The following is a 16,195-nucleotide window of genomic DNA, read 5'->3' as shown; positions in this document are numbered from 1 at the left end:
GCAAATAGTGACTAATTCTGTCACTTATCATATCAAATTTGCAGCAAATGGTTGATGTTCCGGTCTCCGCCACAGTCGTGAGAGCGTCGCTGCCTCGTTCATGCCTCTGTGGCTCTGTGGGAAGAAGGAAGAATCGCTGGCTTTTCTTTTTCTTTGATTTTTTTGAGAAAATTGTTTGGTGAGTGGACAAGGATCGCTTGGCTGGGTGAGCCTCTCGTGCGTGCGTGCGCCCTAGTGGACATAATTTTTTTGAGGCAACCCTAGTGGACATAAGTGGTCCGAAGCCTGAAGGTGCAAGGGAACGAAGTCAGTGGGCTGTTGCTGCCTACCTGCTTGCTGAAATAGGCGCATTGGGCCTGTAAAATAGTGTATCTGTCATATATGCATATATATATATATATATATATGAAAAAAACTGCATAAATTTTTGGGTGTACATCTGTACACCCATGCCCCATGTTGGATCCGCCCCTGAATAGGTGACGGCGTCTATGCGGTAGAGGTACCTCAGTCAACCTTCGGGTCACACAAGGGCATCTAGAGGAGGGAATTATTCAGTATAGGGTGCAAAGATTAGTTGCTAAGTATGTGCACACAGTACAATCAATTATGGTTAATTTGCTCCTAGACACTGTATTTCCACATTTCTAAATCCATTTTTAAAGATGGTTGAACCATATTTCTTTGCATAATTGATGCACATTTTCATAAGGCACGAGTTCTATCTCATGAGGACTTATTTCACCCATTTTAAGCAAAATAAAACAAAGGGAGCACTTCCACTACAAATGAACTGTATCCATATATGTAGGACAATATTATGTTGGGCCATGGATCTATTGTATGCAACAATAAAAGCCAATATGGTGTATGCATGTTCAGGAAAAAGAGGTTCGAGCCAAGTAGGTAGCCTATAATCAGTTGGATGAGCACACATGACTTATTGGACCCCCCCGTTGCCATTTTTGGGGGGGGGGGGGGGTTTCCAACCCTCTTCTCCATGCCAAACTATCGGCATTGCTTTCTTTCTCTCAATTTTGGCCTCACTGAACTACCCAATTATGACATTAGTTTTTTGTGTGAGGAATGTCTAGGGTATTTTATCGCTTGATTGGATTTTGAAAAGACAAATCATGCCTAAAGTCGAGGTGCTATAACTTGGGAGTCAATTGAGCCTAAAATAATACAAGAGAAAAGATGAACCAAGATGTACTCTGGGATGAGTAGGCTCACCGAACTACCCAAATATCACATTAGTTTTTTCTCAAGGAATATTTAGGGTATTTTATGGTTTGTCTGGAATTTGAAAAGACAAATCATGGCTAAAGTCGAGGTACTATAGTTTGGGAGTCAAGTTAGCCAAAAAAATAACATGGGAGAGAAAATGAACCAATATGGTCCTTTTACTATTTTTTTTGCATGGTAAAAGGATTGTATTAATCAAGGAAGATCAATACAATCCTGATGTCAATTGCCGCCAATTTCATCAGGTCCATGGTGAAGCCACACAACAGTATGTGGTTCAGAGATCCATAGCTGGGCTAGAGCGGACCTTTTTTTTAGATGACTATTTCCTATCACTCTTTATTGTAAAAATGACTCCTGATACAATATCCACATTAAGCCACGTTTTTTTTGCGGGAACACATTAAGCCACGTTACCCTAATAAACAACCATTGGATTATGTTGAGGATTAATCAAGTCCTGTAGAATTTGGCAGTATGGGCTTACGAAAAGTCGCTTTGTATAAAAAGATACATCTCTTGCCGAAAGAATATCTCCTTGTGGAAAGATGTCTCTTTAGGGAAAGACATGTATGCTGATCAAACAGTATGTTTTTTTATGGAAGGGGATGTTACTTGGTGAGATGATGACCCTTCATGGAAAAGTATATTTGAAAACAAATAAGAACACAATTATTTTTAGGTTAGCATGTTACAAAATTTGCTTCAGGTTTGTATTAGCAGACTGTAACACTATTTCTATTTTATTTTTTTGCGATGTCTGTAACACTATTTCTATGAAATAAAATCCATGCTTTACCCCGAAAAAAAACAATACGAGGAACTAATATATGTAAATTTAATACTCGTATTTCAATTAGTTTATGCATCCTACAATATTTGAGATTTACAACTCTATGCTTAAAGGACACTTTTTTTGTTTAAGCTCAAAAAATATCTAATAATACCGGCAGAAAAGCGCAGACAGTACACTAGCTTTCCCTATTTGTGCAACGACACACTGTGCTGCAGCCGAATCCAACGGTCGAGCAGCCGCCAAGGGGTCATCGACGGCTCATGAAACGTTCTTACCTGCATGGGACTTTTCTTCATCGGTGGAGGTTGACTTTTCTGCAGAATGCAGATTCCAGTTCAACACTCCAGTACGGAGACTCCACAGGCCTACTCGCTTTTCCATTTCCACCTGCGAGCCGCGGGTTATATATGGCCGGCCAATCAATCCCTCCACAAGCGTGGGCTCCTCGTCCAGGAACAAGAGATGGGAGATGTGCTGAGGGCTCACGACGCCGCAGCCACCGCCGCCGACGACGAGGCTGGCGTTTGGCCCGGCGAGCTCGACGAGCAGCTCATACGGGAGCTCCTCAGCGATGACAGCCTCCTCGGCTCCATGGCCCCGCCTGACGACGGCTCGGAGCGCCCCTACCGCTCGTGCGGCACGGGAGGCGCCCCAGCCGCCGCGCCGTGCAACGAGCCGTTGCCTCTGGCTTCGGCGTCGAGCATGGCGCTGTGCTCGTCGTACTCCGGCCCTACGATCAGGGACATCGAGAAGGCGCTGTGGTCTCGGCCGTACACCTCCACCCAGCGCTACGGCTCGCTGTACTTGTAGGTGCACTCGTGAGTATTTTGCACCGATCGGTCGCTGTACGTTCGTTGATGAAGCAATCTGTGTGTTGTGTTTGGTTGCAAAAAAAGCCGCAGGTACGGAGCGCCGGGCACGGCGCCGGAGCGCAAGCACACGACCAAGGTGAGGAGCTGCGGCGGCGGCAAGACGCCGATGGACGGGTACAGGTGGAGGAAGTACGGGCAGAAGTTCATCAAGAACAACCCTCATCCCAGGTGCAGTTGATCGATACATCTAGTAGCTATATATTTTCCTGCCCACACCAACTTCTGAATTAGTGTACTTTGATCGCTGTTCGATGTTTGCTCTTCATGAATGCATGCATACATATAGCTGGATCATGCATGCACCGGCCGAGTTTAAGTTCAATGAATTTCCCCCATATGGATTGATTTCTTCTTTTAATAAGGAGGCCATCCCTTGGATTTCTATTAAAGAAACCATCTGGTTCGAGCCCTAATACAAACTACCAGCATTTATCATACAATAAGCTCGAACCACGACGGATCACAAGCAAGCTGAAGTAAAAAAAGAGAACATCCAACGGCATGGAGCGCCACAAACCATCATACCCACAGCTCAAACACCACAGACACCAGCGCGCCTAAGTTTAAACTTGGAGATGAAAGCTCGAAGGGAGATGAAAGCTGGCGCAAAAGCTTCGCATGTCAAATCCAACAGCAGAGCACCCAGCCTGTTATCCTAGCCACCAATCTGTAAAACACCATGTGTTCATCCATCCCTAAAACGAACGATGCACTTCACTTGCTACCTACTTCGACTTGTTAAGTGGCCAGTGGGTTCTTTCCCTTTCCCTCTTCCTGTATCTTTAAATCTGCTAAACTGTTAACCTTGGTATGGAAGTAATGAACAAACTTAATGGTCACAACTTCTCTCTAGGCTTACCTGCTGTTGAAGTTCCTCTATTAACGGATAAGGTTTTTCTGCACACACTAGTGTGCCCCATTCGTGGGAGACTCGGGGTAGCGTGAAGAGCTATAGAGCCGCGGTAGCCGGTAGATAGAAGCTGGAGAGCAAAGTCGCTGCGGTGACAGTCCATGTGTCCGGGCCGGCCAAGGCGCGGGTTGTCGGCCATGCATGCCGTCACGTGTGCTACTCCGGTCCAGGTCCAGTTTACGCACTGTGCGAGCTACTACTACGAGATCGACAACACCTACAGCAAGCCCTTAATTAAACCTGCCGCGCGTCTTAAATTAAGCAACAGTTAAACTAACAAGATACCGGGATCCGGTCCAATAGCAACTGACGAGGACAGCTTAGCTAGCACTCGTCAATGATTCGTCAATCATCGATCAGCGATCATGCATAATTGTGCGTGGCAGTGGCACCCGCCTGATCGAGCATTCATTCACTTAGTCTAATAAACGAACTGGCCACTTGATTAATTGCCTCTGTGATGACGAGCTCAGCATTTCGGTTGAGGAGCGGGGGAGCCTTTAATTTCGCAACAGCGACGTATTGCTAGTTGTCTGGTTCCGGCGAAAGTTCGTCTCTCGGAGTCGGAGGACACATCCACGAACTCGAGCCGAGTCGGTCTCACTGTGTGGAGACGCACGACTTGTAGGATAATGAGAGGTGTCGCCACGCTGCATGTGCCATCCAGATTCAGAAAAACGGGCTGGTTTTGGACGTGCTGCCTTATCGACCACCTCCCCTTCCCATCCATTAACTCTTGCGGCGACAAGGAAGGCGACGGTGTTAACATCGAGGCTTCTATGAAAATGATGACGGGGAGCGATGTTCGAAATGCGGTATTGATTAAGATAGTCGGCTCTTCTTTCATGTGTTCGTGGGATTGCCTCGTCCTGTTCGTTGCTAGGAATTCAGGGCTACGGTGGTAGAGCCTTGGTGGCGGATGATGACGGGACTAGGTGATCCATTCGGTGGCATTCCATGACGCCAATCTATACCTAGTTTTCCATCTCAGTCGGATCTGCATTATCTTCTCGTACGTGTCTGATTTTTGGCACGGATCTACGATATGAGCTGCGTTGATGATTGTCTATGGTGAAGTTGAAGCCATTTCCTCAGGGTTTAGGATAGCGATAACGCCTTGTAAGAGATAAGTGATGACGATAACGCATGCATGCTGTCTCGACATGACCCACTTTAAAAAGGTGTGTGGGGTATCCTATATGCCTCGCAGGAACTTGAGTTGGTCTTCCATCTGGTTTTCAACAAATTAGCTAGTCAACTCTCTTCTATTTATAATTAATAAATGAGATAATAATAAATTTATCTTCGTTAAAAAGACAAGCATAAAAAAATCTTGCGGCCACAAAATACATAGATTTTTCTAGTGCCTTTTTTTACCAACGATTGACCATGCATGTACGTGTCATTGACCTCTCGTTTCCGCACACATGCAGGAGCTACTACAAGTGCACCAGCGCACGGTGCAGCGCCAAGAAGCACGTCGAGAAGTCCACCGAAGACCCGGAGATGCTCATCGTCACCTACGAGGGGTCGCACCTCCACGGCCCGCAGACGACGACACTCCGGCGCCTCCAGCCCCCGGACGCCGCCGCGGACCTACCCGGCGCGGCGGGCGACGCCGTCGCCGGCGCGGGGATCGGCTGCAGCGTACGGCCATCACATGGAACGTCGTCCGGCGACGATGCGCGACGAGAAGGCAACGAGCCGCTGCAGGGTCGTCACGAGGGACGACGCGCCCATGGCGCCGTGCAGCGTGTGACGCCGGCGGACTCCTCGGCCTCTTCCCTGCTGCATTTTGCTGCTGCCGTTGACGCAACCGTGCTTTCTTCTTCTAGCCTGGACTCACCATGGTCCCTGGAAGCTCTACTTCCCGTAGAGAGGATCTAATCGAGGTGACTAGCTAGGCAACTTGGGCGAGAGCGTCTACTATTGCATTGCATTTGGCATACCAGGTATAATTAGGAGTATACCACTCCATCCTTTCTAAATTACTTGCCGCGAAAATGGATGCATCTAGATGTATTTTAATTTTAGATATATTCATTTATATCCATTCCCGTGACAAATAATTTCAGGCGGAGTGAGCATAACTTAATAGTAGAGATAAATAGATCATATGAACGATCATGAGATCAACGGGATTTTTTTTCGAGAGTACGCCAAAAGCATAGCGTATTTTTATAGAAGGAAGAAAAGTTGTTTACAAGAAGCCACACAAAACGACGAGTCATCACGGCGGTGGACTCCAACTCCACACAAAGAAACCCAAAGCCTACTCTCTTACAAACCTAGCTAGACCCTCAACTCCTACTCTCGCCGATTTTCATTCACTGGTAGAAAAAAAAACCCATTCGTCCCGGTTGATAAGGGCCTTTTGTCTCGGTTTGTGAACCGGGACTAAAGGGTCGTTACTAATGCCCTAACCCTTTAGTCTCGGTTCTTACACGAACCGGGACAGATGGGCCTCCACGTGGCCGGTGCGCCTAGCCCAGGCAGGAGGGCCTTTGGTCCCGGTTGGTGGCACCAACCGGGACCAATAGGCATCCACGCGTCAGCAATTCAGGAGCTGCGGTTTTTGTTTTTTTTGAAAAGGGGGGGGGGGGTTGGAGGTTTTGGGGTTTTAATTTAGATGTTTCATATATTGTGTTAGCTAGCTGATTAATAGAGAGAAGTGTCCTCTCTTATGTCCGTGCTTGGACAACGCTATATATACGTATATATAGAGAGGACTAGACACGCTAGCTAGTAAGCAAATAAAGGAAACAGAAAATCATCATGAACATATGCATACAGAGAGAAGTGATATCGACCACCTCTCCTTCTCCGAGAGATTGGTCGAACAACAAGTTCTCGTATATCTATCCGACACTACCGGCTACATATATACAATAATTATCTCTTACAATATAATCTCCTAATTATATATGAACACAGGGTCCACATAGTATTCTCCGATTTCAGCGATCACGTGGTCAAGGAAGAATGCCGCCAATTCCTCTTGAATTGCTCGCATACGATCTGGTGCTAGGAGTTCATCCCGCATCCGAAACATCTAATTTGAACAAGGGGGTTAATATATATATATATATATATATATATATGTGAATAAATGAAACTCAACACAAATGATGGTAATAAAATAAAATTGTGAATATTATTGCTTACGCACTTCATATTGTTCGTCAGAGTACCCTCGTTCACAGGTCGTGTGGCGGATGGACTCGTAAACGTAGTATCCACAGAAATCATTCCCTTGTTCCTGCCACAACCACTTTACAAGAAATAGAGGTCAATCAAACTGATAAGCAAGCATGCCAAATGGTATTGATGAAACTAGCGCTTGAATCACTAGGAGATGTGCGGAACATGTTACTATAGTACTTACTTTCCGGTGTCTAAATTGCAGCTTCTACGGTAGTCCCGGAGCTTTTTTGGTGAATTCTCTCCAAACCCTGCCAGACAAAGAAAACAATTACTTGATATATCAGGAAATGAACAAAATTGTTGATATGGTGGATAATGATCGATTTAACTTACTTCTCGAGCATTTGAGTCATGTCCGCATAGTCCTGGGGATCTTTTCGTCTCGAGTCTAGGACGGTTACTAGTCCCTGCTCAAGCTTAATCTCTAGGAGAATATAATGGAAACTGCACACGCATGCATAACTCATCAATTACATTACTATAACCTAGACTAATAAAGGAAACCGAATATGCACAAGACAGTAACACTCACTTGAAGTTGTAAGGAAAGGGTATTATATCTTTGTTTTCATTTATTACCAACGATCGTAGCAAGTTGGCCTCGGTGTCTTCAGCACAATATTTAACCTCAGTTGCATCTATGAGATTTGTGTTAATGAACTCAATATCACCGATTTGTCTTTTCTTCAATTCGGCAATCTTCAATCTGCATAATATAGTGAGGATAATTATAAATACATGCAATTAAAGAGCTGACCTATATAGAGAGACTTAATGACAGAAGTAGTACTACTTACAGACAGTAGCAAGTGACCGTTGCTTTACCGAGGGACTTCTGATTGAAAAACTGGAAGAACTCCTCAAATGGAACATTCAACAGTTCAATTCCAACGAGGTCATGCTCCTCTCTAACTCTCGGCGTCAAAGTATTCCTCCCCCCAGACTCTCTGTATGTTTTCATGTACCAATCATGGAATCTTCGCATCATCGTTGTTAGAGATCTTTCATCTTTGACGAGAGGCTTCCCGTACTCGTATTTGTGTTCCTCCACCTCCAAGAACTCATAATGTACATCGTTGGGTAGGTAATCTCCAAGATTGCTATAACCGGGCACCATCCTCGGATCATTAGTAGGCACCTTGAGCGGGGGCACGATTGGTTCGCTTGTTCGACGAGCTGGGGAATTTTTTCCCAGCTCGTCGTTCTTTTAACCTTTGATCACTGACAGTACTTCCCGACCGCTCCGCTTCGACAAATGACTTTGCAATAATGCGGTCATAGTTGCCTTTCGGCGGAGACTTTGCCGGTTTTTTCAGGGCAGCCAAAGTGCGCCTCGCTTTCACCGGATCTACCTTCTCCTCCGGAGGTGGATGTTTCTTTACTTTCACCCCTTCAAAGAAGTTCCTCACTTCGGCTCGCGCGATCTTGGCGTTCTCCTCCGGGGTCCTCTCGTATGGTAACTTCTCTGGAGTCTTTAGAGAAGGACGGAATCTGTATTGCCTCCCGCCTCTGGCTGTACTGCTAGACGCCGGCAGAGCAGACGGAGCGGCTGCGGCTGTCTTCTTTCCTTGCTTACGAGGTGGAGGAGAAGGACTACGATGCACCGGAGCAGCCGGAGCGGCGGCGGGTCTCTTCCGCCCTTGCTGACGAGGCGGAGAAGGAGGAGGCTGGCTACTCGGGCGCGCCGGCGCAGGCGGAGAAGGAGGCGGAGTGCCGCCACGCGCCGGAGAAGGAGGCTGAGTGCCCTGATCACTCGCCGGAGGAGGAGGCGGAGTGCCTCGACTCGCCGGAGGAGGAGGAGGAGGAGGCGGAGGCGTCCAGTTCAGAAGCTTGATGAGCTCCTTCCGCCATAGGCATGGAGTCAATAGACAAGAACCCAGCCGAGTCTCCCCTTCACCGGTAGGGTAGTCAAGTTGGAGGTCCTCAAATCCCTTTGTTATTTCGTCCACCGTCACCCTGGCATATCCTTCTGGAATCGGACTACAGTAAAAAGTTGCGCCGGGTTCAGTAGGTCAAACAGAGCCGACAACCGCCTTGACTTTGAAGTTCTGCCATTGCGTCATAAGGTGGCAATGTTGAGACTCCGTGATAGCATCCACGGGGTAGCTAGCAGGAGCCGTCAAGACATGCTCCGGCTGAAGCAGCTCGGTGGAAGCCACGCTGCTTCTCCGCTAAGATGGCGGGGTAGCTTCGGGGGTAGTTTCGACAGGTCTCTTGCTGCGAGCTACTTCTCGTTCCTCTAGCGCTTGAACCCTTTCGTGCAGCGTCTGAATTTGGGCATGCTCCACTTTTTTTCTCCTCTCCTGGCATTTGTAACCGCCTGCGTCCGGAAAACCAGCCTTCCACGGAACGGAGCCTGGCGTGCCTCGTGTCCGTCCAGGGTGCTCAGGATTCCCGAGGGCCATTGTGAGCTCGTCGTTCTCTTTGTCTGGAACGAACGTCCCTTGCTGCACTGCATCGATATAGTGCTTTAGCTTCTTGACTGGTATGTTCATTTGCTCGTCCGTCCAAACGCATTTTCCTGATACAGGGTCCAAGGTTCCGCCAGCCCCGAAGAACAAAGTCCGGCAACGGTCTGGCCAGTTTATTATCTCTGGTTCGATCCCTTTATCAAGAAGATCATTCTCAGCCTTGGCCCACTTAGGCCGGGCTTTGAGGTAGCCACCAGACCCCGTGCGATGGTGAAGCTTCTTCTTTGCAGCATTTTTCTTGTTTGTCACCGACATCTTCTTACTCTTTTCCGATGTCTTGTAGGCCACAAATGTGGGCCAGTGATCTCTGATCTTCTCATATCTGCCAATGAATTCTGGTGTCCCTTCTTTGTCGACAACGTTTTCAGCTCATTCTTCCACCTCCTGAATAGGTCTGCCATCTTCTTAAGAGCATGAGACTTGATTAATTGCTCTTTAACTGGCTTCTCCAGATCCTCCTTTGGCGGTAGGGTGAAATTTGCCTTCAGCTCAGTCCAAAGATCATCTTTCTGCATATCATTGACATAAGACACCCCAGGGTCTTCGTTCTTAGGCTTACACCATTGCTGGATGCTGATCGGGATCTTGTCCCTAACAAGAACCCCGCACTGAGCAGCAAATGCTTTCTTTGTCCGGATGGGTTCAATCGGCATGCCATCGCGCGCGATTGCTGTGATCTCAAACCTTTCATCCGAGCGCAACTTTTTCTTCGGGCCTCGTCTCTTTACCGAAGTTGTGCTCGATTCGGAGGGCTAGAAAAAAGAAGAATTAGACGAGAATTAATTAATATGTGTACATACCAAAACAATGAATGCATCAATTAGCTAGTCATCACAGGCTTAACTAATATATTTACCTGGCCGGACTCTGTTCGGTCACCGGAGCCGTCACCACGGGCTCCTTCTTGCACCAGCATTGGGTCACCGGAGCCATCATAATCATGTCTTTCCTCCTCCATTCTTCGATCACCGTAGCCTTCTTCTTCTTCACACTGTTCTGCTTCCAGACCATCATTGTTGTTAAGATACGACATGGCATCACCTCCGGCTAAGATTATGTCCCCCAACACCTGTTCTTGTTCCTCGTCTCGTCCGAACTCCATTGTTTCTGCAAACATTACAACATGGCAATTATTACACAAACATGACAGCATGTGGATATATTAGTGGCAAACTAGACCTAGCTTATTCCGGGTTTGGGGTGGCCTCGGCAACGCTTCAAGGGTAGGAGTGCGGCGGGAGGGGGTAGGGGACCGACATCGTTTTTTTCTAGGGTTTGGGTGTCCTCGAGAGTTTTGGTCGAGCGAGAGGGTCGGGGGGTGCTCCCGTGGTATAAGTTATCATGGTCAAAGTTATCCGGGAGGGGGTTATATTGACAACGACGACATACATACATGAGAAAATAATGTTATCGGGGAGGGGGTAGGTCGAACCCCCCCCCCCCGTGTTGAAGTTATCGGGACACGGGGTATAACGACAACGACATATCCGATAAAAAATAAGAAGACGAAGAAGAAATAAAAAGAGGAGAAGATTGAAGAAAAAAAGAAGAAGAAAAAAGAGGAGAAGAAGAAAGGAATAGAGGAGAAGAAGAGAAAATAGAATATTCTATTTTCTCTTCTTCTCCTCTATTCCTTTCTTCTTCTCCTCTTCTTTTTCTTCTTTTTTCTTCTTCTTATTTATTTCTCCTCTCTTCTCCTTTCTTCCTCTTCTTATTTTCCTTTTTCCTCTCATACTTTTTCTTCTTCTTCCTTTCCTAGCTAGATATATAAAACTTTTCTAAAAATGTAACTTTTGCATACATACATGAGAAAATAATGTTATCGGGGAGGGGGTAGGTCGAACCCCCCCCCCCTCGTGTTGAAGTTATCGGGACACGGGGTATATCGACAACGACATATCCGATAAAAAATAAGAAGGCGGAGATGAAATAAAAAGAGGAGAAGAAGATATTAATAGAGGAGAGGATTGAAGAAAAAAAGAGGAGAAGAAGAAAGGAATAGAGGAGAAGAAGAGAAAATAGAATTCCTCTTCTTTTTCTTCTTTTTTCTTTTTATTATTTATTTCTCCTCTTCTTCCTCTCCTCTTCTTCTCCTTTCTTCCTCTTCTTATTTTCCTTTTTCCTCTCATTCTTTTTCTTTTTCTTCCTTCTTAATATCACTTAGCAACTTTCTGACAAAATACATGAAGTAGTATTGCTTGTTTTTTTAAAATGTTCAAATAGAAAATTTAGAAAAAAAGTAAAGGTTTTGCCTAATGCATTTTTCATATGAATATACAAACATTTGCATATTCTACAATAATTAATATCACCAAAAAAATCTATGAACAGAAAAAAATACTAACTTTTCTAAAAATCTATCTTTTGCATACATGAACATATATATACACAGAGAACATACATACATATATACATTTTTATAAAAATGCAAAAAACAAAAAATCTAAAAAAAGGATATATACACGCTCCTTCTTTTCCTTCTTCTTCCTTCTTCCTTCTTCCTCTTTTCTTCTCCAACACAACACTTTTTTTCTTAAATGTTACATATGAACATATAAAGAGCATTATACAGCATATACAGAGCATTATATATACAGTAAACATACATACATACATCTTAAAAAATGAAAAATAGGCCGCGGTGGTCGGCGACGACGACGATGGTTGGCGGTGGCGCTTACGGATGGCATGCGGGGACGGCAATGAGAAGGAAAGGGGAGGAGGCAGGGGCTCACAACGCGGGGAGGGGTCGAGGTGGACGGCCGGAATCGGTGTGGCGGCGGACGAACGGTCTCGGGGATGAACGGGTCGCGGGAGCCGGCGTGGTGCTTCCTCGGAGCGACGGCGACGACAGGCGCAGGGAGGGGTCGGGGCCGGCCTGAGGCAGAGGCGGTGGCGCGTGGGGCAGGGACGGCGTCGGGGCGACGCGGGGCAGCGGTGGCGTCGAGGCGGCGAGGTCGGGGCAGCGGTGGAGCGGGGCGGCGACGGCGTCGGGGCAGCGCGGTGAGGCAGAGGGCGACGGCGCGGGTGACGCGCGGCGACGGGGGCGGCGACGATGTGCGGGGGCGACGACGGCGGCAGCGACGGGCACGGGCGACGGGGCAGAGGGCGGCGGGGCAGCGGGAGAATGAGGAACTGAATGAAAATTGCACAAGTGTTTTCTTATATACTGAGAGCATTGGTCCTGGTTCGTGGAACCAACCGGCACCAACCGGGACCAAAGGTCTCTTTTCAGCAGCCCAAAGGGCGGGAAGCGGAGGCCTTTGGTCCCGGTTGGTGGCACCAACCGGGACTAAAGAGGGGCATTGGTCCCGGTTGGTGCCACGAACCGTGACCAATGCACCCCTTTAGTCCCGGTTGGTGGCATCAATCGGGACCAAAGGCCTTGTGCTGCCCCACGTCAAAAGTTTAGTAACACCTCGCTAGCTGAGAGAGCTCGAGAGTGGTCTATAAGCGCTGATGCGCCCACCCTCTCGAGCTCCTCTCAATTGTAGGCTTTCGGGCCTAACCGTACGCTGTGTGCCTGTGGGCCTATTGGGCCTCCTGCGGGCCTGAATCCTGGCCCATGGTAGGGTTTCTAGTCGTATTCAGACCGTGGGGCCCGGTAGGTGGCACTTTTTTTTTGTTTTCTTTGTTGCTTTATTTATTTTATTTTGTTGCTATTTTTATTGTTGCTATTTTATTTATTTTATTAAAGTTTATTTTTAATTATTTTTCTTTTAGGTCACAAAAATTATAAACTTTCTGTTAGTGCCATTAGTTTTCAATTTTTTTTGTTTTTTTTGTTGCTTTATTTTTTTATTTTTTTTCTACTTACAACAAAATACTTATTGTTGCTATTTTTATTTATTTTATTAAAGCTTATTTTTAATTATTTTTCTTTTAGGTCACAAAAATTATAAACTTTCTGTTAGTGCCATTAGTTTTCAAATTTGTTTTTTTATTTTCTTTGTTGCTTTATTTATTTTATTTTGATTCTACTTACAACAAAATACTTATTGTTGCTATTTTTATTTATTTTATTAAAGTTTATTTTCAATTCTTTTTGCTTTTAGGTCAGAAGAATTATAAACTTTCTGTTAGTGCCATTAGTTTTTTTCCATTTTTTGTTTTGCTTTTTGCATTATTTATTTTCTTTCATTTTTTGCTTTATTTTTTAATTCTTTTTGCTTTTAGGTTAGAAAAATTATAAACTTTTTGTTAGAGCCATTAGTTTTAGAAAAATTATAAACTTTCTGTTAGTGCCATTAGTTTTCAAATTTGAATAGTTAAAATTTGTATTCTTTGAAATTTGTGTGAATCACAAGTTTGTGATTAACTTTACTAAAAATGAGCATAGATGCGCTTATAGAGAAAATTCAACCTAAATTAATAGTAAATTTCTATGAATTTCAGAGAAATTCACTCGGAATTTAGGTTAAATTTCCTGTATAAGGGCATCTATTTTCGCTTTGAGAGGAGCTCAACAAGGCAGAGAGGGAAGGGCTTATAAACCGGTGTGAGCCTCCTTCGGTTGGCGAGGTAGGACTAAACTCTGACCGCAACGAGGACCACCCTTTAGTCCCGGTTTGTGGCACAAACCGGGACTAATGGTCATGGACCAGGGGCGAGGAGCATTGGTCCCGGTTGGTGCCACGAACCGGGACCAATGCTCCCTTTAGTCCCGGTTGGTGGTACCAACCGGGACCAAAGGCCTTGTGCTGCCCCGCGTCAAAAGTTTAGTACCACCTCGCTAGCTGAGAGAGCTCGAGAGTGGTTTATAAGCGCTGCTGCGCCCACCCTCTCGAGCTCCTCTCAATTGTATGCTTTCGGGCCTAACCATACGTTGTGTGCCTGTGGGCCTATTGGGCCACCTGCGGGCCTGAATCCTGGCCCATGGTAGGGTTTCTAGTCGTATTCAGGCCGTGGGGGCCCAGTATGTGGCACTTTTTTTATTTTCTTTGTTGTTTTATTTATTTTATTTTGTTTCTACTTACAACAAAATACTTATTGTTTTTATTTTTATTTATTTTATTAAAGTTTATTTTTAATTATTTTTCTTTTAGGTCACAAAAATTATAAACTTTCTATTAGTGCCATTAGTTTTCAAATTTGAATAGTTAAAATTTGAATTCTTTGATATTTGTGTGAATCACAAGTTTGTGATTAATTTTACTATAAAATAGTTTTTTTCCAGTTTTTTTGTTTTGTTTTTTGCATTATTTATTTTATTTTATTTTTTGCTTTATTTTTTAATACTTTTTGCTTTTACGTCAGAAAAATTATAAACTTTCTGTTAGTGCCATTAGTTTTAGAAAAATTATAAACTTTCTGTTAGTGCCATTAGTTTTCAAATTTGAGTAGTTAAAATTTCAATTCTTTGAAATTTGTGTGAATCACAAGTTTGTGATTAACTTTACTATAAAAATAGTTTTTTTGCAGTTTTTTTGTTTTGTTTTTTGCATTATTTATTTTCTTTTGTCTTTTGCTTTATTTTTTAATTCCTTTTGCTTTTAGGTCTGAAAAATTATAAACTTTCTGTTAGTGCCATTAGTTTTAGAAAAAATATAAACTTTCTGTTAGTGCCATTAGTTTTCAAATTTGAATAGTTAAAATTTGAATAATGGTATTACGAGGGCCGAACCATAAGACATTAAAGCATTTCAAATGAACTCTGAAAAAGTTGAAAGTTGGTATGGTATCATAATTTCACCCACATAGCATGTGCATGTACAAAACGGACAATGGTATCATACTCATCTGTTACAAAGTTGGCATGGTATCATCATAATAGTTGCGGGAGAAAGTCTTCATTTTTTCTTCGCTTGTGTCATTTGCTTATTGCGCCGTAACCATGGATAATCTTCATCGTTTATCAGGATGCTTGGGTCAGCCTTGACTTTGAAGGGAGGAATTTCATGAAACTTTTCATAATCTTCAGACATGTCTGTCTTGCCCTCCACTCCCATGATGTCCCTTTTTCCTGAAAGAACTATGTGGCGCTTTGGCTCATCGTATGATGTATTCGCTTCCTTATCTTTTCATTTTCTCGGTTTGGTAGACATGTCCTTCACATAGATAACCTATGCCACATCATTGGCTAGGACGAAAGGTTCGTCAGTGTACCCAAGATTTTTCAGATCCACTGTTGTCATTCCGTACTGTGGGTCTACCTGTACCCCGCCTCCTGACAGATTGACCCATTTGCACTTAAACAAAGGGACCTTAAAATCATGTCCGTAGTCAAGTTCCCATATGTCCACTATGTAACCATAATATGTGTCCTTTCCCCTCTCGGTTGATGCATCAAAGCGGACACCGTTGTTTTGGTTGGTGCTCTTTTGATCTTGGGCGATCATGTAAAATGTATTCACATTTATCTCGTATCCTTTGTAAGTCAATACAGTCAAAGATGGTCCCCTGGACAACAAGTACAGCTCATCACAAACAGTATTGTCACCTCTGAGACGTGTTTCCAACCAATTGCTGAAAGTCCTGATGTGTTCACATGTAATCCAGACGTCGCACTGCTCCGGGTGTTTGGAGCGCAGACTGATCTTGTGTTCATCGACATACGGGGTCACCAAGGTAGAGTTCTGTAGAACTGTGTAATGTGCTTGAGACCAAGAATATACATCCCTGCATATTATTGAGTCCCCTCCCAGTGTGCCTTTTCCAGTCAGTCTCCCCTCATACCGCGATTTAGGGAGACCTATCT

The 16,195-nt window shown here is 44.7% G+C and overlaps 1 protein-coding gene across 1 annotated transcript; it reads left to right on the top strand.

Moving 5' to 3' along the window:
• Window positions 1-2,434: 2,434 nt before the first annotated feature.
• Window positions 2,435-5,876, top strand: LOC125548819 (WRKY transcription factor WRKY51-like). Its single transcript, XM_048712358.1, has 3 exons — window positions 2,435-2,847; window positions 2,938-3,081; window positions 5,257-5,876. Exons 1-3 carry the CDS (start codon window positions 2,504-2,506, stop codon window positions 5,708-5,710), a joined length of 942 nt encoding a protein of 313 aa, XP_048568315.1. The 5' UTR covers window positions 2,435-2,503; the 3' UTR covers window positions 5,711-5,876.
• Window positions 5,877-16,195: the final 10,319 nt, after the last annotated feature.

This window comes from Triticum urartu, chromosome 3 (genome assembly GCF_003073215.2).
Source record: "Triticum urartu cultivar G1812 chromosome 3, Tu2.1, whole genome shotgun sequence".
Lineage (NCBI taxonomy): Eukaryota > Viridiplantae > Streptophyta > Magnoliopsida > Poales > Poaceae > Triticum > Triticum urartu.
This window is presented reverse-complemented; position numbering and strand designations above follow the sequence as displayed.

Coding starts and splice junctions, on each gene's coding strand:
- LOC125548819 (XM_048712358.1), top strand. CDS start 2,504: ATGGGAGATGTGCTGAGGGCTCACGACGCCGCAGCCACCGCCGCCGAC. Junction 2,848..2,937: donor CGCTACGGCTCGCTGTACTT/GTAGGTGCACTC, acceptor TTGCAAAAAAAG/CCGCAGGTACGGAGCGCCGG. Junction 3,082..5,256: donor AAGAACAACCCTCATCCCAG/GTGCAGTTGATC, acceptor GCACACATGCAG/GAGCTACTACAAGTGCACCA.